The sequence below is a fragment of the Culex quinquefasciatus genome, chromosome 2 (genome assembly GCF_015732765.1).
Source record: "Culex quinquefasciatus strain JHB chromosome 2, VPISU_Cqui_1.0_pri_paternal, whole genome shotgun sequence".
NCBI classification, from domain to species: Eukaryota; Metazoa; Arthropoda; class Insecta; order Diptera; family Culicidae; genus Culex; species Culex quinquefasciatus.
The window spans coordinates 33,258,887-33,281,177 of NC_051862.1; the positions used below are offsets into that span (position 1 = coordinate 33,258,887).

General features: G+C 33.8%; 1 protein-coding gene across 8 annotated transcripts in view; it reads right to left on the reverse strand.

Moving 5' to 3' along the window:
* Window positions 1-21,457, reverse strand: part of LOC6051246 (probable ATP-dependent RNA helicase DHX35) — a 52,795-nt gene extending 31,338 nt beyond the window's left edge. The window contains exons 1-3 of one of the 8 annotated variants that reach the window (XM_038258087.1): window positions 21,307-21,457; window positions 16,757-17,094; window positions 2,285-2,502 (exon numbers count right to left, since the gene is read on the reverse strand). In XM_038258087.1, coding sequence (XP_038114015.1) covers window positions 2,285-2,502; window positions 16,757-16,793 — 255 coding nt within the window. In that variant the 5' untranslated portion in view covers window positions 16,794-17,094; window positions 21,307-21,457. The other 7 variants (XM_038258088.1, XM_038258094.1, XM_038258090.1 and 4 more) reach the window with 7 other exon arrangements.
* Between the last annotated feature and the right edge of the window lie 834 nt (window positions 21,458-22,291).

Consider the following 22,291-nt stretch of genomic DNA (forward strand, 5'->3'; position numbering starts at 1 on the left):
GGGAAGCCTGGAGTTGGAGTCGGAGTCGGAGTCGAAGTCTGATTATCCGGAGTTGGAGTCGGAGTCGGAGTTATCTTAAATTCAACAAAAATTATGTTTATTTTTGATTTTTTAGTATTTGCTTTAAAACAGATTAATTTACAAAACTTCTTATATTTTTAATTTTTTTTTTCAAGTTGCATGCGCTGCGTTGCCATTTTTATTTTTTTAGAGATCACTAAATGATAACCTGTTAATCAGCTCTTACCCAAGTATGTAGTATCATCATAGCTAAAAAAAACAATATTGGGTTTGTAGTCAGAAATATTTAATTGATTTTTGACTGCATCCTTTTGCCAATATTTATGTAACCTTTAAACTCAAATTTGACCAAATTTAATCTAGTTCTTTCTGAAAAAAGTACACAAACACAGTCATCTTATACCCCGATAGTGAATGTTTTGGTGGTTTTAAGTAAATCAATGTTCAGGAAAAAAGTTACGAGGTACATCAAAAAATATAAAAAAAAACCACTATTTATGGAAATCGAAAACAAAAAAATCACTGACAGGATAACTCTTCCAACAAATATTCAACGATTATAACAATCTATTACTTGGAACTCAACATGCGCATTTTGTTTATAACTTTGTACAAAAAATTAAAAGTGTCTGAGAATGTTGATCCTTAGGCAAACTATTTTGACATTGTTGCAAATTATCGTTGAACAAATTTCAAGATTTCAGGATAGGACAGGATTTCAAGATAAAAAAATATCCGTGACCTAGAAAATATTTATCCTGTGGATTTTTGTTTTTTATCCAATACTAAGTTTTTTCATATATTTTCATGGAGGCGCACGACCATTCATAAAGCTTCGTTTTAGGTAAAGATGCAAGAAGTATCGCGCGCCTCCTTTTAAATACATAAAAAAAATAAAAAATCAAATAAATCCAAAATTCCGAGGTTAACTATTTTTTAGGTAACGGATATTTGAAAAGGATCCCTTAAGCGTTCTTACCACCAAGATTTTTTTAGATACATTGATTTGTAATAATAAACTTCTTTAGCCTTGGCGTGATGTACATGTACGTCTTAAAAATTTCAATGGAGCTTTAAAAAATAGTTGCGTTTAAAATTGTTATTTAAAAATACAAGGTGACTATGATAGTCACTGTGCTTCTTTAATGTCAACTTAAAAGTGAGCAAATTGAATTTATATGTTAAATCAATCATTAAGGATAGCTTTCTTTTAATGATCATTAAAAAAACAATTTAATATTTGAGCTTTCAATCAATTTAATGAAAATTTGAGGTTAGATTCATCAATCCAAATTTACTTAGCAAACTATTCTTCTGAAAATGCTTTCAAAACTGGCGTTTTTTTTATTTCTGTTTCAATAACATCTAAAACTAGTTTTACAAGAAACTTTTTTCCGGTTTTTTTCCACTTAAAGAGTTTTTAAATATCAATGTTTTCGAAATAATAGTAAACTAACTTTTGAAATATTTAAAAATATGTAGACTCGGAGTCGGAGTCAGCTAGAGTTGGTGGACCGAAGTTGGAGTCGGAGTCGGTTGGATCTAAAAGCCGGAGTCAGAGTTGGAGTCGGCTAATCCCAGAAAGCCGGAGTCGGAGTCGGAGTCGCTTGAAATATGATCCGACTCCACAGCCATGAATTTTATAGCCTGTCCTCAGTAAGGGGAGAAAGGCAAAAAAAAAACCAATTCAACTATAAACCTTAAAATAACACAAAAAGTCCCCAGTAAAACAACCCAATAATTGTTGAGTCAGATCGGCTTCAATTCCTTTCCGGTTAAATTCCGCCAAACAAAGCGCCACACTCGCTAATCTTCAACTAGACACTAAATTAAGCGTCCCGGGCTTAGCTACCATAGATAAGACTTTAAATCACCTGTCGATAAGCGACCCTTGACGTTCTCCATCTGTTTCTTTTTTTTATCAGACTTCGCGGGGGCAATCCAGGTGTATTCACAGACCCCGATAACGAAAAATAAGTCAACGCTTGCAACTCGGTGCTGCTGCGTCACCATGACAAAATTCGACCATTTTTCAAGTCTTGCCTTTTTTAAGGGGGGGGGAGCGAGTATCATACGATCGCTTTTGAGCAAATATTTGACTCGTTAGTCAGTCTTGTTTGCTGACACAAATTTGAATGCGTTTTTTCGACGGCACTTGACCAAATAACTTTAAGAGAATTGGCGATATGAGTTGCCAGCTACCGAATTATCCCAAGCGATTAAGAAAGGCTTATCAAACGGAGCTTAATCTACCAGAACTCACCTGTGGTACCTGCGTGCTCTTGCCGGACCCGGTTTCGCCGACCAGCACCAGCGTCTGGTAGTGCTCGAGGCAGTACAGGATCTGGTCGCGGTAGGCCCGAATCGGCAGCCGGTCCCGCTGGGCCGCTAGGTTGAGCGATTGGTGGGCGTTGAACACGAACGAGGTTACGTGATCATCGGCCGGGGCGGCGTCGCGTTCTGATGAGAAGGAATCGTCATCTGGAAGAAGAAGAAAAATGACCGAATAATTAGTAAACAAAGACAAATCAAATTTAAAAGCGAGTGACAAACTCTACTAACTATTCAATCACAGCCAAAATCGACAGGATTCCCAGAAAGACAAACACAAACAAAATGGAATGACGCAACCGCGTGTACGAGGAGAAACACCTGTTAGGTTAATTCAATTAGAAGGCACTAGACCAGGTCGGTCATTCACAGACGGACAGACGGAGCACTAGTCTAGCAGAGCTCTGATATGCTGGAAGGTGTGGGTGCGACTGCGGAAACGAAGCACGATGCGATGGTTCGATCGTCTCATGGACTACACAGTGATAAGAGTTCGGTAAGGGTGGTCAGGGGTTCTTAAACTAACTGTTTTTTTTTGTAAGTATATTAGCATTTTAACTTTAAAATGCTTTATTATTTTGAAAAGATCAATTGAGCAACTCTCTACGAAATCGGCCGATTTCGACCATTTTTATTTTTTGTATTTTTTTATTTGACGAGCGAGTTTTTCACCAATGTGTAACAGGTCGTATCGAGGTGCTCCGATTTGGATGAAACTTTCAGCGTTTGTTTGTCCATGTATGAGATAGACACATGGCAAATATGAGCCCTCTACGACAAAGGGAAGTGGGGTAAAACGGGTGAAGTTTGAGGTCAAAAAAACATAAATAATCTTAAAATTGCTCGCATTTCCGTAAAACTTCATCAATTCCAACTCTCTTAGATGCATTCGAAAGGTCTTTTGAAGCACTTCAAAATGTGCCATAGACATCCAGGATTGGTTTGAAATTTTCGCTTAGCTTTTGCAAATTACTGTCAAAAATAGATTTTTTTAAAACCTTAATATCTTTTTCCAACAGCCTCCAACACCCATACTCCCATAGGTCAAAAGATAGGTAATTTCATGGACTATAAGTCTACGGTTTTAACTGTTTGGCCAATCGCAGTTTTTCTCATAGTTTTTCGATTTTTCTGCAACAAACAATTTACAACGTTAGTTTTTACCATGCTGGCCTCCGTAGCGGCACTTTTTGGTCTCAATTTTGTCATATTCGGAATCCTCGGACAATTTCACGTAAATTAGAAGTATTGGAGTTGTAAATTTGATTGAAAAAATTGCCATTTAGAATGAATTAAAATATTTTTTAACAATTTGTTGGATTAGGGGTAAAACAGGTTTTCGTCTACTTGATACAGCATTTGACGTATTGGTCATAGGGTAAATAAAATCTATTTCTTTTTTCAAAAATGTTTTATTTAATTATTTTTTAAATCAACATTACAATTCCAATACTTCTAACTTACGTGAAATTTTCCGAGGATTCCGAATATGACAAAATTGAGACCAAAAAGTGCCGCTATGGAGGCCAGCAGGGTAAAAACTAACGTTGTAAATTGTTTGTTGCAGAAAAATCGAAAAACTATGAGAAAAACTGCGATTGGCCAAAAAGTTAATACCGTAGGCTTATAGTCCATGAAATTGCCTATCTTTTGACCTATGGGAGTATGGGTGTTGGAGGCTGTTGGAAAAAGATATTAAGGTTTTAAAAAAATCTTTGAAGTGCTTCAAAAGACCTTTCGAATGCATCTAAGAGAGTTGGAATTGATGAAGTTTTACGGAAATGCGAGCAATTTTAAGATTATTTATGTTTTTTTGACCTCAAACTTCAAAGCCCGTTTTACCCCAATTCCCTTTGTCGTAGAGGGCTCATATTTGCCATGTGTCTATCTCATACATGGACAAACAAACGCTGAAAGTTTCATCCAAATCGGAGCACCTCTATACGACCTCTAGAACAAACAGAGCAATATTTACAAATACTGCCTCAACTTTGTGGGGGCCTTCCCTATGACCAAATATGCTATTTTGTGTCATTGGTTCACCCATACAAGTCTCCATACAATTTTGGCTGCAGTCTATACCAAAATGGTATGTAAATATTCAAACAGCTGTAACTTTTGAGTGAATTTTCGGATCAATTCGGTGTCTTGGGCAAAGTATGGGAGTGGCCGTGGCTGACTGGTAACGGTGTTCGCTTTGTAAGCGAATGGTCCTGGGTTCGATGCCCATCTGCTCCCAACGAAAAAGTTTAAGACTTAAAAATACTTGAAATACGTAATATGAACTAAAAATCAAAGTCGCTCGAGGCGGGGTTCGATCCCCCATTCTATGAATTGGTAAGCAAAAATGCTAACCACTGCACCATCACGGCTTGGTGAACTTTGAATGAAATTAGGAAAACTGTTACTACCAACTAAATACGCGCTGGGTTTTTGTCCATTTGGCAAGGGTTCGGAAGTTCTAAATAACGTTTGAATCCGATTGATGCAAACGTTCTTTAGAGCGGGGCTTGTCGGTTCAAGCTGAGGTACCTCGCGCACGGCTAGCCTGCGTAGAAATGGGTCACCGAAGCTCGACAGAGCTAACACTTTCCAAATGCCTATGCGAGTTATTTGCATGTATAAAATGTAAATCTAAAATACATGGAAACAACTCAATTTGTAAGAAGCGGCCGCGTGGCTCCGTTTGGTTGGTTGCACACACACACACAATTCGGTGTCTTGGGCAAAGTTTTAGGTATTGTTGAGGACTTTTGAGAAAAAAATAGGAACACAGAAAAAAATTGCAGATTTCTTAATCAACTTTTTTTTCACTAAGACTCAATTTCCCAAAGTACGTATTTTTTGATTTTCGAGATTTTTGGATATGTTTTAGGGGACGAAAATCCGCAACTTTTGAGCCATAGAAAAACATGGTAAAAAAATCTGCCGCCAAGTTATGAATTTTTGAAAAAACAGTGATTTTTGGAAAAAATCGAAGTTTCATGCAAAATTAAGTTTGACATTATTTTTTAAAGCAAAATTGAATTTGCAATCGAAAGTACATTACAGATTTTTTGTTTTTTAAAAATAGTGACCATAAGTGACCATTTCTAAAAATAGTTTTTTGTTGAGAATTTCAGAAAATTTGCTATAAAATTGTCAAAGAGACATTGAAGATTGGACCTCGGGTTGCTGAGATAGAGCCGCTTTAAGAAAAAGAAACACGAAAATTGAAGTTGTCTTAATCTCACAAAAATAACCCACCATTTTCTAATAACGATATCTCAGCAACTGATGGTCCGATTTTCAATGTTATCACATGAAACATTCGTAAAATTTTCCGATCTCTTCGAAAAAAATGTTTTGAAAATTTTTAAATCAAGACTAACATTTTAAAAGGGCCAAACATTGAATATTACGCCAATTTAAAATGCTAGTCTTGATTTAAAAAAATTCAAAATATTTTTTTCGAAAAGATCGGAAAATTTCACTAATTTTTCATGTATTAAAATTGAAAATCGGACCATTATTTGCTGAGAAATTGTCATTAGAAAATAGTGGGTTGTTTTGGTAAGATTAAGAAAACTTCAATTTTCGTGTTTCTTTTTCTTAAAGCGGCTCTATCTCAGCAACCCAAGGTCCAATCTTCAATGTCTCTTAGACAATTTTATAGCAAATTTTCTGAACTTCTGAAAAAAAAATTGGAAACGGTCACTCATGATCACTATTTTTAAAAATTGAAAAACTGCAAATATTTCGCTAAAATCAAACTGTTGGTGGCTATATCTTGAAAGCGGAGCCCTTTATCAAAAAATCTGTAAAGTACTTTTCGATAGCAAATTCAATTTTGCTTTAAAAAATAATGTCAAACTAGTTTTTGCATGAAACTTCGATTTTTTACAAAAAATCTCTATTTTTTCAAAAATTCATAACTCGGCGGCAGATTTTCTGACCATGTTTCTCTATGGATCAAAAGTTGCGGATTTTTGTCCCCTAAAACATATCAAAAAATCTCAAAAATCAAAAAATACGTATTTTGGGAAATTGAGGTTTAGTGAAAAAAAAGTTGAATAAAAAATCTGCAAATTTTTTTTTCGTGTACCTATTTTTTTCTCAATAGTCCTCACCAATACCTACAACTTTGCCCAAGACACCAAATTGATCAGAAAATTCACTCAAAAGTTACAGCTGTTTGAATATTTACATACCATTTTTGTATGGACAGCAGCCAAAATTGTATGGAGACTTGTATGGGTGAACCAATGACGCAAAATAGCTTATTTGGTCATAGGGAAGGCCCCCACAAAGTTTGAGCCAAATAAAAAAATACAAATAAAATCCATTTCCGGTTTTGGTAGAGAATTGCTCAAATGTTTGATTTCCAAAAAAAAAACAATATTTTAGGAAATTTAAATTTTTGGCATGTTTCAAAGCAGCGATTCTCAACGGAGGTAATTAAATTTTCGTTGAGAATCGATGTTTCCGAGGATTAAAATATACAACTTTTAAGCTTTTACTTAGCAAGGGCAAAAATGATTTGGCAGTGTTGCCATTTTTTTAAAATCATGTTAAATGAATAACTAAAAAAACACAGCTATAATATGTTGTTTATTTTCCTTTATGCAAAACTGAATTTTAAATTAAAAAGGTACTGTACAGAAATTCTGATAAAGTGCACCATTTCACTTAGAGTTTTATTTTTCCTTCTGTTGCTAGGCCGAAGCAAATATTTTGCAAATTTTATGTTGACTGAAAAAAAAACCTACTAAATCGACCTGAAAAATCTGGGAGTAAACAAAATATTTTTCCAAAAAACTTTAATATTTTTATAGAAACAGAGGTCTAATAAGCTAAAACAATTTGAAACATTTTTTTTTCCCAAAAACTATAACTTTTTCAAAATTTTGCAACACTGCCAACTATTTTTTGCCCTTGCTCAAAAGTTGTCTTTAACGACTATAAAAAATAAAGTTTTCAAAAATAATTTAAATGCGCATTTTTATTTTGTTGGAAAGTGAAGTAAATAAATTGGTAATGGGTAATGTTTAGAGTGTACCTACTTTTCCAGATTTGCTCTTAGCTATACATTCAACTTTGACGAAGATTAAAAATACATGAGAAATTTCCATATTTAAATACCGTTTTTTGCACGGACCGCTGTCAAATTTGAATGGAATCTTGTATGGACGAAATAATGACGCATAATGGCTTCTTTGGCCCCTAAAAAATTGAGGGCAAATAGAAAAAATACGAAAAAAAAATTCTAAAAATGGCCGATTTCTTACAGAACTGCACAGAAAAAATAATGTAAATTTGGAAGCTGTAATTTTGGAAGGTTGAATATTACCTCTTTTATGATGTAATTTTACCTCAATTTAGACTGAAAAAGTGACATTACACCAGAAAAGTGGTAAAATTACACGTTTCCAGAGGTAAAATTACACCTTTTTGCCTTCCTCACTGAGGTAAGGCTATAATCCTGCTCCAAAATTGAACTTTTTATTTTCAGCTCGAAAACCCACCTTGATGTATACATATCGACTCAGAATTGAAAACTGAACAAATGTCTGTGTGTATGTGTGTGTGTATGTGTGTGTGTATGTGTGTGTGTATGTGACCAATAATGTCACGCAATTTTCTCAGCACTGGCTGAACCGATTTTGACCAAACCAGTTGCATTCGACTTGGTTTAGGGTCCCATACTGTGCTATTGAATTGTTTGAAGTTTCGATAAGTAGTTCAAAAGTTATGTATAATAAAATGTGTTTTCGCATATTTTTGGAAGTTGACTAAATGGCTGTAAACTGAACCAAACATCATCATGCTATACATCGTTAGTTAGGTAATTGAAAGACCTTTCCAACGAGTCCAAAACATTGATAATCTGGCAACCCTGTCTCGAGTTATAACCACTTAAGTGATATTTATGTAATTTTTTGTAGCCGGATCTCACTTAAATGTATGTAAACAAGGTCCAGATCCATCATCCGAACCATCGTTAGTTAGGTAATCGAAAGACCTTTCCAACGAGTCTACAACATTGATAATCTGGCAACCCTGTCTCGTGTTCTGACCACTTAAGTGATATTTATGCACTATTTTTGTAGCCGGATCTCGCTTAAATGTATGTAAACAATGTCCGGATCCATCATCCGACCCATCGTTGGTTAGGAAATCAAAAGACCTTTCCAACGAGTATAAAACATTGAAGATCTGGCAACCCTGTCTCGAGTTCTGACCACTTAAGTGATATTTATGTACTTTTTTGTAGCTGGAACTCACTTAAATGTATGTAAACAATGTCCGGATCCATCATCCGACCCATCGTTGGTAAGGTAATCAAAAGACCTTTCCAACGAGTCTACAACATTGATAATCTGGCAACCCTGTCTCGAGTTCTGACCACTTAAGTGATATTTATGCACTTTTTTGTAGCCGGATCTCACTTAAATGTATGTAAACAATGTCCGGATCCATCATCCGACCCATCGTTGGTTGGGTAATCGAAAGACTTTTTCAAAGAGTCTAAAATATTAATGATCTGGCAACCTTGTCTCGAGTTCTGACCACTTAAGTGATATTTATGCACTTTTTTGTAGCCGGATCTCACTTAAATGTATGTAAACAATGTCCGGATCCATCATCCGACCCATCGTTGGTTGGGTAATCGAAAGACTTTTTCAAAGAGTCTAAAATATTAATGATCTGGCAACCTTGTCTCGAGTTCTGACCACTTAAGTGATATTTATGCACTATTTTTGTAGCCGGATCTCACTTAAATGTATGTAAACAATGTCCGGATCCATCATCCGACCCATCGTTGGTTGGGTAATCGAAAGACTTTTTCAAAGAGTCTAAAATATTAATGATCTGGCAACCTTGTCTCGAGTTCTGACCACTTAAGTGATATTTATGCACTTTTTTGTAGCCGGATCTCACTTAAATGTATGTAAACAATGTCCGGATCCATCATCCGACCCATCGTTGGTTGGGTAATCGAAAGACTTTTTCAAAGAGTCTAAAATATTAATGATCTGGCAACCTTGTCTCGAGTTCTGACCACTTAAGTGATATTTATGCACTATTTTTTGTAGCCGGATCTCACTTAAATGTATGTAAACAATGTCCGGATCCATCATCCGATCCATCGTTGGTTAGATAGTCAAAAGACCTTTCCAACGAGTCTAAAATATTGAAGATCTGGCAACCTTGTCTGAAGTTCTGACCACTTAAGTGATATTTATGCACTTTTTTGTATCTGGATCTCACTTAAATGTATGTAAACAATGTCCGGATCCATCATCCGATCCATCGTTGGTTAGGTAATCGAAAGACCTTTCCAACGAGTCTAAAATATTGAAGATCTGGCAACCTTGTCTGAAGTTCTGACCACTTAAGTGATATTTATGCATTTTTTTGTAGCCGGATCTCACTTAAATGTATGTAAACAATGTCCGGATCCATCATCCGACCCATCGTTGGTAAGGTGATTGAAAGGCCGAGTCTAAAACATTGAAGATCTGGCAACCCTATCTCGAGTTCTGACCACTTATGATGCAACTTATGAGCCCTTGAGTGATATGTGTGTTTTTTTTGTGTTCCGGAACTTAACGAAATTAGACGAAATTTGTGTCCAAACCCATCATATCACATATCACCCATTGTTGGAAAAGAGTGAGGAAGGCACCAACCACATAGGTGGATTAAGTTAGTTTTTCTGACATAAAAGATGTACCCCTTCCCAGATGTAATATTACCATGATTTTTTTTTCTGTGTGCGTAAAGCAGAAAAAACGGAAGACCTCAGAAAAAAACCTAATAAAAAAATATTATATGTGAATATTCACATCAGAAATTATGAAAAAAGTATTCGAAGCTAACTCATTTTGTTTAATTTTATTATTGCAAAAAAAAATATTAACGTGAAATTGCCATTTGATGTTAAAATTCTAATGCAGTCTTAGGTATTCTATTTCAAAAAAATCTTAGATTTTCAGCCAGCAATATTGATTTTCCTTATTTTCTTTGAATTGAACAAAATTAATAATATTTTATTTATAACTTGACATTTTACATTGATTTCCGATATTCAAACAAGTTTGCGAAAAACCTTCACTATTTTTTTTAATTCGATATTAAGAATATATCTGTCAAAAAACTACAAAGTAAAAAGAAATATGGTAATAGTACATCTGGAAAGGGGTACATCTTTTATGTCAGTTAGAAAAAAAATGTATAATTTTACCTCTGAAAATGTGTAAATTTACCACTTTTCTGGTGTAATGTCAATTTTTCAGTCTAAATTGAGGTAAAATCACTTAATAAAAGAGGTAATATTCAACCTTCCAAATTTATACATTTTATTACTGTGTATAATTTTGTTTTTAGAATTTATGGACTGTATCAAAATTTTATTAGATTTGCTATTTGTTTTTTAACAAATTGAATTAACAGTTGAAATTAAACTTTTCAACTTAGAATCCCTGATTTTCCATTCAAAATGACACAATCCAGCACAGATAGCTATGTATTTTTTCCCGCTGATAACGCAATATTTGAGTCAAACAACACTGGCCACCTTTAAAAAAAATAACACTCAACCACCATCGACCAAGAGCGGAGCGAAATATTCAACCGGTGTGTGACAAAGTTCATCCAACTTGGTGACCAATTTGCCAATTTCCTGATGGCGCCACGTTTGCGTGATTTGAATCAAACTGATGGAGTTCGATGACGATGGAAATCAACCCGCTTGCAGAGGCCAAGGTTAGAAAAATCAAACAACTAAATTCAATTTACTTGACACTGCCGCTACTACCTGTGTAGAACGTGCAACGAATTCGTGACACGTACGTACAATTACTGTGGAATCAATCACCAGTTAGCACGGGAAAATGAAGAGAAAAAACTTATATTATCTGGTAGTAGTAACTATTCAGAGTGATTCAACTTTCTAATAACGACTTTGAGGGTTTTCCTTGAAACACTTCAAGGGGGTAGAGTGTTGATAGCGGCCACAGAAAAAAAGAATCTTGAAAATTTGCAAACCGCAGAGAAAACCGACTCCTTTAACAATCAAACCAAAACCCATGAAGAAAGAGTGAGAAAAAAAGCTGTGCGTCTACGTTCACCGTAGGGTATGATGCATGTTAAGTTCTGTGTACAAGTACATAGAAAACGTCTGTGTGCGAAAAAAAAAATACACCCAATAGTTGTAATTCAACACGCGCGATAGCGTACGATAACACTTCTGGTGTAACATTTGAAAGGAACCAATCGGATTTTTTCACCGCTAAAAAATAATATAATTTTAAAGCAAATCATATCTTACTCTAACTTTCCTCAAAGCCATCAAAATTTGAAAATATACCCTCTTTTCAAACGTTTGTCAACCCGATACGAGTGCTTCGACCGCCGACCTGAGTCGCGAGATTGTGGCGTGATTCGCTTCGACTTCTATCTCGGACGACTTCATGAGTAACGTTTTCGTTTGCTGAGCGTTGACCGGCGAATGATCAGTTTTGACTGGCCTTCGGTAGGAGAGTTTTGAATAAATTGCAGAAAAATTCCATCTTTAAAGGTTTGAAACACATTTGGTGTGCTTTTTTTGTAGCGTTTATACAGATTATATTTATTCAAAAAACTTATGATTACTTGATATCAGACGAAAACGCTTATTTGAAACAGTAATTGAATGTCAGATAGAATGTAGGGGTTTTTGTCAATATTTTCCCTTAAAGAGCACTCAGCAAGCAAAATCTAAATTTTGAAATATGTGCCCTCCCTGCAAAGGCTTATGAATTGATCTCAGTTGAAAGGTTCACTAAATCTTTGAATTGCAAATGAAACGTTCTGGAACTGAACTGCTCAATTTTAATAAAAATACTAACTGAATTGAATTGAATAATAGTAAAACTTTTAATTTCAAAAACTTATTAAATAAGTTTTTTAATTCCATGACATTCTAAAGCGCTATCTTAGGTAGGAACGACGCTTAGGTTGTATTTTCGTCAACAGTTAAAAAAAATATAAATTTGCTGAAAACTATATCTTGCGTTCCAGATTTTTTTTCATTCCTTGTTTATTTCAGTTTGACTACAAGCCACTCGGTTTACATTCTTCGCACCTAAAAACTTGAAAATAAATAACTAAATAACTTTGTTGAATTTACAAAATATTTTGCAATAATTAATAAATGCAACGCAGAAACACTTATCATCTTATATTGACATGATAAAAAATAAAACATTTCTACATATCATCATGATCAATCAAGGTTGTTAACGATACAATTACCGAGACTCGATAACGATAACAATAGTTCTATCGTTATCGTTGAGACGATAACTATAATTCTATCGGCGATAATCTTATCGACGATAGTGGACGATAACTCATTTCTATTAGCTCGCTAACCGACTTAATTCAACTATTCCTGTGAGATTTTTAACGCCTTCACCAAGTTTTTTTTATGAAAATGTTTATGTCCCTCAACTCTAACTTAAGTCCCCCCCCCTCCCCTTGGTGGGCAAAAAAAATAAAAAAAAGTTTAAAAATTGAATTTACAAACCATGGTTTCAACATTTGAATGAAACAAGTGTTTTAAAATGCATTATACACCTGAGCAATTCTCTACGAAATCGGTCTTTTTCTTAAATTTTTATTTTTGTATTTTTTAATCCGACTGAAACTTTTTTGGTGCCTTCGGTATGCCCAAAGATGCATCATTAGTTTGTCCATATAATTTTCCATACAAATTTGGCAGCTGGCCATACAAAAATGATGTATGAAAATTCAAAAATCTGTATCTTTTGAAGGAATTTTTTGATCGATTTGGTGTCTTTGGCAAAGTTGTAGGTATGGATATGGACTACACTGAAAAAAAATGATGCATGGTAAAAAAAATTTGGTGATTATTTATTTAACTTTTTGCCACTAAAACATGATTTGCAAAAAACACTATTTTTATTTTATTTTTTTTTTATATATGTTTTAGAGGACATCAAAGGCAACTTTTCAGAAATTTTCAGGTTGTGCAAAAAATCTTTGAGCGAGTTATGAATTTTTGAATCAATACTGATTTTTCCAAAAAATCGAAAAATTGGTCGCAAAATTTTTCAACTTCATTTTTCGATGTAAAATCAAATTTGCAATCAAAAAGTACTCTAGTGAAATTTTGATAAAGTTTTCTAATGTCCATATCTCAGCAACTAATCGTCTGATTTTCAATGTTAAAATATGAAACATTCGTGAAATTTTCCGATCTTTTCGAAAAGAATATTTTCAAAAATTTTAAGCCGAGACTAACATTTCAAAAGGGCCAAACATTCAATATTACGCCTTATTCGTGTTTTATTTTGGAAAATACTAAATTTTCACAATATGCCGATTTTTTTTTAAATCTCAAATTTTAATCATTTGTTAAAAAAACTAAGATTTTCACAAAATAACATATTTTTCCAAAAATACTCCAATTTTATCATTTGCTTCGTGGGTATCAAACGGATCTTAATTTGTTATGCATTTTCACATTAGACGTTTTTTTATAAAATACTAGAATTTTCACGCATTTTTTGAAATGTACTACAATTTTCATTATTTACAATATTGAAACTCAGTTTTTTTTTAAATAAATGACTTTATCAAAAAATACCGTATTTTTCGAAAAAAACTCAAATATTCAAAATAAGCAATATATGTATCAAACGAAGCAGAAATTTCTATGCGCTTTCACTCAATAGAGTTTTTGTTTGAAAATACTAAAATTTTCACAAAATACCGATTTTTTCGAAAAAAACTCAAATTTTAAAAATGTTTAATATGGGTACGATGCAAAAATTTGAATGCATATTTGTCTTATTTGTATTTTGTAAAAAACTAAAATTTTCACAAAATATCATAATTTTTGAAAATATCCAGATTTTAATAATTTGCAACGCAAAAGAAGCAAATTTGTTTATGAAGCTTATATTGCAAATTTGAGTATTTTCAAAAAAAAAAAATGGGTTTTGTGTGAACATTTTAGTTTTGATATCCATATTGTATAAATTTAAGTATTTTGGAAAAATACGGTATTTTGTGATTTTGTTCTGTTTTTTTTTTCAAAAAAAACTTTGCTATAAAGTAGAAATGCATAGGCGTCATCTATAAAGTACGTCACACTCTAGGGGGATAGGGAAGTCCGTGTTTCAAGATTTTTAAACCAAGACTAACATTTTAAAAGGACGTAATATTGATTGTTTGGCCCTTTCAAAATGTTAGTCTTGGTTTAAAAAAAATAAAATATTGTTTTTGAAAAGATCGGAAAATTTCAAGATTGTTTCATATTTTAACATTGCAAATCAAACCACTAGTTGCTGAAATATCGACGTTAGAAAATGCAGGGTTGTTTGGGTGGAACTTAGAAAACATCAATTTTCTTTTTTTTAAACCTTTGCATGGCAATATCTCAACAACTAAGGGTCGTATCAACAAAGTTCAAAAGTGCAAAATATAAAGAATTTTCTCAGCTTTTAAACAATTGATTTTTTTTTTAAGTGGACAAACATGTGCACTAGTTTAAAAAAAATGAAAAACTGCGAGAATTTTCAAAAAAAGTCACCTGAAATGGATTTAACTTGAAAACGGTGCATTTTATCAAAACTTCACTAAAGTACTTTTTGATTGCAAATTTGATTTTACATCGAAAAATGAAGTTGAAAATTTTTTGCGACCAATTTCTCGATTTTTTGAAAAAATCAGTATTGATTCAAAAATTCATAAATCGCTCAAAGATTTTTTGCACAAAAATTAAAAATAGTGCTTATCAAGTTTTAGTGAAAAATAGTTAAATAAAAAATTACCAAATATTTTTTTACCGTGTATCATTTTTTTCCAGTGTAGTCCGTATCCATACCTACAACTTTGGCCGATTTTAGCGTGACATACTTTATGGATGACGCCAAAGGGGGATAGCGTCGCTATTTTTAGACCACGTTTTCCACTTTTCCTCATCGAAACCGACTACTTTATCGACTTCATTTTGCTGGGCGAGATAGGACGCCGTCTATTTTTAGACGATTACTCAGCACTTTTCCACTCGTGCACGCCACGTCCCTGTACCAAATTTCGCTTAGTTTAATACCCATATTGTAAATTATTTGAGTATTTTTTACTTTGAAACTAACTAGATTTTCACAAAATATATTCTTAGCAGTGATGGAAGAATCTTTATCAAAAGAAAATCTTCTGACGTACATCAAGAGAAAAAATACAAAGAGAGCATGGCTCTCCTCTCTCGCGCACAAATGATCGATAAAAAGAAACTCAAAAACTCATCATCTAGATTATTCGACAGAACATCGATTGCACATACTATTCACTATTCGTAAATAAATGATGTTTGTAAACCGGGAATTGCCGAGAACCGTGGTGTAGGGGTAAGCGTGGTTGCCTCTCACCCAGTCGGCTTGGGTTCGATCCCAGACGGTCCCGGTGGCATTTTTAGGGGAACGGGGAAGCAAATGTTGGCCCCGGTCGAATCTCGCAATCGAGAACGCCAAGGCAATGCTGTAGAGCGAATAATTTGATTTTGATTTTTTTAACAATAAGATTCCCAAAAAATCTTCAACTGATTGATTTTTTTTCGAAAACTTAGGAAGCGATTTTCTTTTGCGTGATTCACCTCCTCCTCCTTGCGGGCGAAGAAAGTTCGCTAGCGAAAATGATATTCTCGCGATTATACCATCCCTGATTTTTAGTGAATTAAAAAATTTTAGGATGATGTTAAAAATGATATCGTCTGTTATTGGCGATAAGATAGACTGAGAACATTGAAGTTAGTTTAATAAAAATGAAGCTATTAGAAAAAAAATACAAAGACAATGGTATCTGTGAAAATATTTTGTTTTATTCTGAAAGTTTTTTGTGAACGGCAGCTACAACGTCGCAACAACTGCAATCAAATTTAGCAATGTTTTCAGAATAAAACAAAAAAAAAAAACAAATCAAACCACACTCAGCAACAGCACAACTAAAAATCGCACTCTCCAGCGAAACGTTTGCCAACCGAGTTAGAAGGCTGGCATCCAGGCCAGGCCAGAGGGGACATAAACTTGTTAAGCAAATGCTAACTAATGGATTCAAATTGGATTCACTGCAGCATGTTCTTTTTGCATATGTCTGCCTGAATAATTGAAAATGTGCAATTTTGTAAGCGACAAAGTGGTTAATTCGCAACTGTTGTTTTGATGCAAAGATTTGCGCATTTTAAATGATAATTTTAAATTTACAATAAGCCACATTCAAATGTTAGTCCCCATCTAACATGATAACCGCACGTGACGCGCAAATATTTGCTCTAAATAGTGTCACAACCTCAATAATTGCAATTCAAACGGTTATCCCTCCTAAACATTCATTCTCCAGCTCTCCCCAAACTTACCCGGTTTCAGAAATTTCGGCAATCGGCTTGAGCTCATAATCCGTGGAACAATCCGGCTTGCTGCTGCTGTTGGTTGTCGTTCTGATCCTGATCCTTTCGAAAAATCCAAAAGCACTTTTCCTTTTTTATTTGAATTTATTTCACCTCTCACTCTCCTTTTTTTTTACGAAACGCTTCTCAAATCACCAAACCGAAAAAAAACAACATTTTCACTGACCTCAAAAGTCACTCTTTTTTTCACTCGTTTCGCTTTCTCACATGCCACCACTATCATCAATTGCTCCGCCAATTTTCTTTTCGACGATTTTGTTGTTACACTTATTGCCAATCTGCTGCTGCTGCTGTTGGGGTGATGATGAGCAAGAAAGAAAAAAAAACACAATTTTCACAAAACCGAACCCTGGTGCTGCCTGGATGATATCATACACCGAGTTATTTGCCTTCTTCGGTTGTACACACAACGTCCTCAGTTCGTTTGGTCTCTCTCGTTGCCTCCCCGTTGGCTTGAGAGGGGGGAACTTTTACGTCAGGTCAGAAGCAATTGGCGGCGCGAATTGGCTTGCGGGCCGACAGACACAAGCAGGTTCGACAGTAGAGAGGAGAGAAGCTCCCGAGCAGGGAGATGTAAGGAAATGGTGATTTTTGTCTTTGTTTTGAAAAAAAAAATGTAAGAAATGGAGTTAAAAAACGAGCGATTTTTTTCAGAGATTAAAAATGGTAGCATACAAGAAAAAATGCAGTCTTTCTTAAGTGTGTAAAATTTTAAAATGTGTTTTTCTCTGCCAACCCAAACGAAATCGAAAAAAGTTGCACCACCACCAACAAGTTTGCTTTGCGTGAAACTTTGTCCTAAGGGGTAATATTGGTCCCCGATCACGAATCCGAGATCCATTTTTCGATATCTCCTAATGGATGGGCAGAAAACCCCTTTAATTTTTGAACATTCGAAAAAAAACTCGTGTTTTTCAATAATTTGCAGCCTGAAATAGTGATGATGCCCGGTTACTCAAAATTCACAAAAAAAAAACATCTATTTATCATCGCAAAAATAGCTGTAAAACTTCTGTCAATTTTCGTTACCGTTAAAACATTTGGGACATGTCCTTAGAAGGGAAAATTAATGTACTTTTCGAATCTTCAATTACCCAGAAAGGCATTTCATTTGAAAATTGCTTGTTTTTAGTTGCTTTGCGTTTTTCTTTTTTAGAGTCCATCAATATTCTACAAAGCTGATGACGTTGCACAGCCATGATGTTCATACCAACACACAAAAATTTAAAATGGAATCTTTTGTTCTAAATGAAAAAAAAAATATAATTTTTGTTACTAAGGCTGGTACAAATTTGATTTAAAGTTTGGATTCTCGACGCTGCTTAAAATTGAGGGAGAAGCAAAAAATAAAAAAAAATTAAAATATAAGCTTTTTTTAATTTAAGGCAAAAACCTTTGCAACATTCTTATAGTTATGCCCAATTTTTAGTACTCTTTTGGGAAATCTCATATACTTTTTGTTCTGAGCAACTTTATATATTTTGGGGCTAATTACTATATTCAAATTTCATGCCTAATTTAATTTTTTTAAGGCCGATGCTAATATAAAAAAAATGTCTGGATCAGATCGAGGGAGGACAAAAGAAAAGAAATTACACGCCAGATTTTCAACATTTCTAGAGAAAATTTGAGTCATGGGTTTCCTATGCAGATAGGACCTTTTGAACATTTAATTTAGAATTTTAATGAAAAAAAATGAAATGTGCTTAAACTAAGCAATTCTCTGAGATCTCGGCCTTTCATTTTTTTTTGTACATTTTAATCCAGCTGAAACATCTGTATCTTTTGAAGGAATTTTTTGATCGATTTGGTGTCTTTGGCAAAGTTGTAGGTATAGATAAGGACTACACTGAAAAAAATGATACACGGTTAAAAAAATTGGTGATTTTTAATTTCACTTTTTGAAACTGAAACTTAATTTGCATAAAACAATATTTTTATTATTTTTTTTCATTTTCTGATATGTTTAAGGGGACAGAAAATGCCAACCTTTCAGAAATTAACAGAATGGGCAAAATATCTTCGACCGAGTTATGAATTTTTGAATCAATACTGATTTAAAAAAATCGAAATACTGGTCGCAACAATTTTTCAACTTCATTTTTCGATGTAAAATCAAATAAGCAATCAAAAAGTACTTGAGTGAAATTTTGATTTTGTGCACCGTTTTCAAGTTATAGCCATTTTTAGGTAACTTTTTTAGAACTAGTCTCAGTAATTCATTTATTAAAACTTTGAAAAAAAAAAAAATAGCAACAGCCTTAAAAAAGTCTCCAAATATTTTATACTGTGATACAGTCATGCCACTGTGAAAAAATAATCTAAATATCAATAGATTTATGAATATATTATTGTTGATGTGTCGTTACAAATACCAACATATTTTTTTCAATATATCCTGAATAGGTTCCGACTGATTGTACGAGTTTTTTCAATCAAAATTTTAAGTTTTAGCAAGCTAAGCTTGAGTTTCGTTGGATTTAGTGTGTGACGTCATTATTTTGTCAACAGTACTCCTGGAGAGAACCAAAGTTTGTTTACATCTGGAAGAAAAAAGTGTTCCGAATTTGTGGATTTCGTGGGTCAATGTTTTTCTTTCAAAATTTGATAAAAAACGTAAAAATTTACAGCGGGTCAATACATCAATCGAAAGATCTCAAGGAAAGATTTCTCATGAAGGCAAAAGCAAATCATTATGTTCAATTATCGATTTCCTATGATTTTTTGAACTTTGGCAGATATGTAAACTGAGAGGGGTGAGTGTACACGAAAAAAAAAACATTACCCCTTCGATATTTTAATTCTTTTAGTGGACAACTTTGGAGCTATAGTACATGAGGTACGTTTTTATTTCGGCTAGGTCTTTATTTTTTAAACAGTTTTTATTTATTACCAAATACACTAGAAATTTGAATATTTTTTTAAATCTGAAAAAAAAGAAAATTTCACAAAGGTTTCATTTTTAAACAATGAATATCGTATTAATAGTTTATAAAATATCGTCGATTAAAAATGAGGCATTACTAGGTAAAACCTAAAAATATGTACTTTGAGCAACATTTTAAAAAGGCGCATAAGCATTTTGACGGCTGGAACTACTTAGCAAATTCCGAGACAACAGGTCATTATTTTACAAAACCCGCAGTGTTTGAAGTCTGAGAATTAGCAAAACAGTTCAAACTGCCAAATCCTTTACCGCCATTTTCTTGTGTAGCTCCAGATATTTTCGTTCTTTGAAAGGCAAATAACAAATTTCTTTAAATAGAAAAAAAAATACTTTAACCCTCTACAACCCAACTCCGCCTTTAGACTGGCATCGATCTAAAAATTATCGAAAAATCTATTTTTCAACCAATTGATTTTTAAAAAGCATTGGAAAGAAGAATCCTTGAAATTTAAGAAAATTATAAGGTTGGAAGTGTGACTTGTTTCATGTGACTTTGCCAATGTTTCTGGGGTCATTTTTCCCGTGTTCAGGAGGTGTAATTTTTATTCTCCGAAAAACTTTACTTCTTTTGATTAATATTGTTCTTTTTTTTTCATTTGTTTGCTTGTTTTTGGCATTTTCTACTATAGAACGATACCATTATCATTTAATTTGTTTAAAAATGCTATATTATGTGAAAATAAGTATGCAGTAAAATTTGTAGTGTACCAGACTATGACTCTAAGTTTGCACTGTGCAATTTAGATAAAAATATGATTATAGGAAAATATTAGGCACATAAGTCATATAACATTTTGAGATTAATTTAAGATGCAAAATCAAATTAATTCAATCAAATTCAATATAAAAAAAATAACCATCATTTTAGCAACATCAAAATTTGAAATCTCTCCCCACTCGGGTCTCGCGCTCCGTCCATCGTTTATTGTTGGTACAAGCGTGTTGTTGTATTATTCCCCTTCAAATACTTGCACAAACCGTCTGTTCGCCGACAGCGTAGAGTCAGGGCTGTTCTAGTTCCGTCCGATCGGTCGTCCGCCGATCCGCACCGATTGCTTCCACCACCAACACCATTTTAAGCTCCTAGAGCAAGGAAGGAGCGGTTCCTTCTGGAAGTATGCACGAGAGCGAAACGAGCAGCAGCAAAATTCAGTCACTCAAGCGTGAACTAATTTTAGAATGGCTTCTTTTTTGTTTAAGTTTATTTATTTTTCTTCCTTTCCTAACCATCTGTGGCCCCAACTTGAAGAGCCCACTTTCACGCGTTTTGTCCCGTTCCGGCTGGTCTCCACTTCTGTCCCATGAGATCTTCGCTTGCAATTTTCCTTCTCACACAATCACAACACAAACAAGCGTCTTTGAAAAAGAAAAACTTCACCACTGATCACCAAATTTACACGAAAAGCCGCGCCGGATGACGCCAATTACGAGAAAACCGACGAAATCCGGATCCGGACAGACGGGAAAGACACACAAAAAAAGAAGTAAAGAAATTCGCGAAGGCCAGCAGCTTGGCAAAAATCAACACAAAAACCCGCAGCACCACACAAACCTCTTCCTGGGCTGCAGCGCGCTGGATGTTTGCTGACGGACGACTGAATGAAAGAGCGGAAACTTTTGAATGAGAAAATCGGCGCTGGTTGGCTGTGGTGGTCAGTGTTACCACATGCTCGTCTGTATCAGAGGGTCCAAAAATCTGTCTTATCTGCACCAAGCATGGCGAATATCTGTACCATTATCTGTACGGTATATTTTTTGTAAATAACTTTTTTTTAACATGCATTTTGAACAATCTTATGACAACATTATGCAGCTCGGAAGGAACGCAAAACTCCATATAAAAAACACCCAAGAAACAGCCAAGGAAAGATGTTTCTTCGCGTGACGTTCCTTCGCGTGACGTTCCTTCGCACGATGTTTGTTTGCAAAAGTTCTAGTGAAAAAACTTAAATATTCAGAATTTGTTTATTTTATTGCAACTGAAAGTCATAAATGTATCAATAATTTTGTAATCGATATTATAATATTGAAAATTCCGAATTGCCTTTTGATGCCGAATCTCAAAAAGCAGAATCTTGAAATTAATAGGAAGGATTTTGTATTTTGCTTTTTTTGAAGTTAACCAAAGAGAAAATCCATAAACACACAGATTCAAAAATACAAATATTAAAACTAAAAAAATCTAAGATTAAAAAAATAAAAAGAAATATATCTACAAAACAAAATTTAAAAATAACAAATTCAAAGCTTTAAAATTCTAATAATAAAAAATTGATAAAATTGAAATAATATAATTGAATAAATCATATATTCAAAATCCTTCAAATTCAAAATTATAATTCAAAAAAAATAAAATTCTAAATAAAAATCTAGAATTTCAAATCATACCCAGATTTAAAATTTAAAAAATATCAAAGAATTTAAGAATTCAAGAATTAAAGCATTTATAAATTTAATAATTTAAGAATTTAAGAATTTAAGAATTTAAGAATTTAAGAATTTAAGAATTTAAGAATTTAAGAATTTAAGAATTTAAG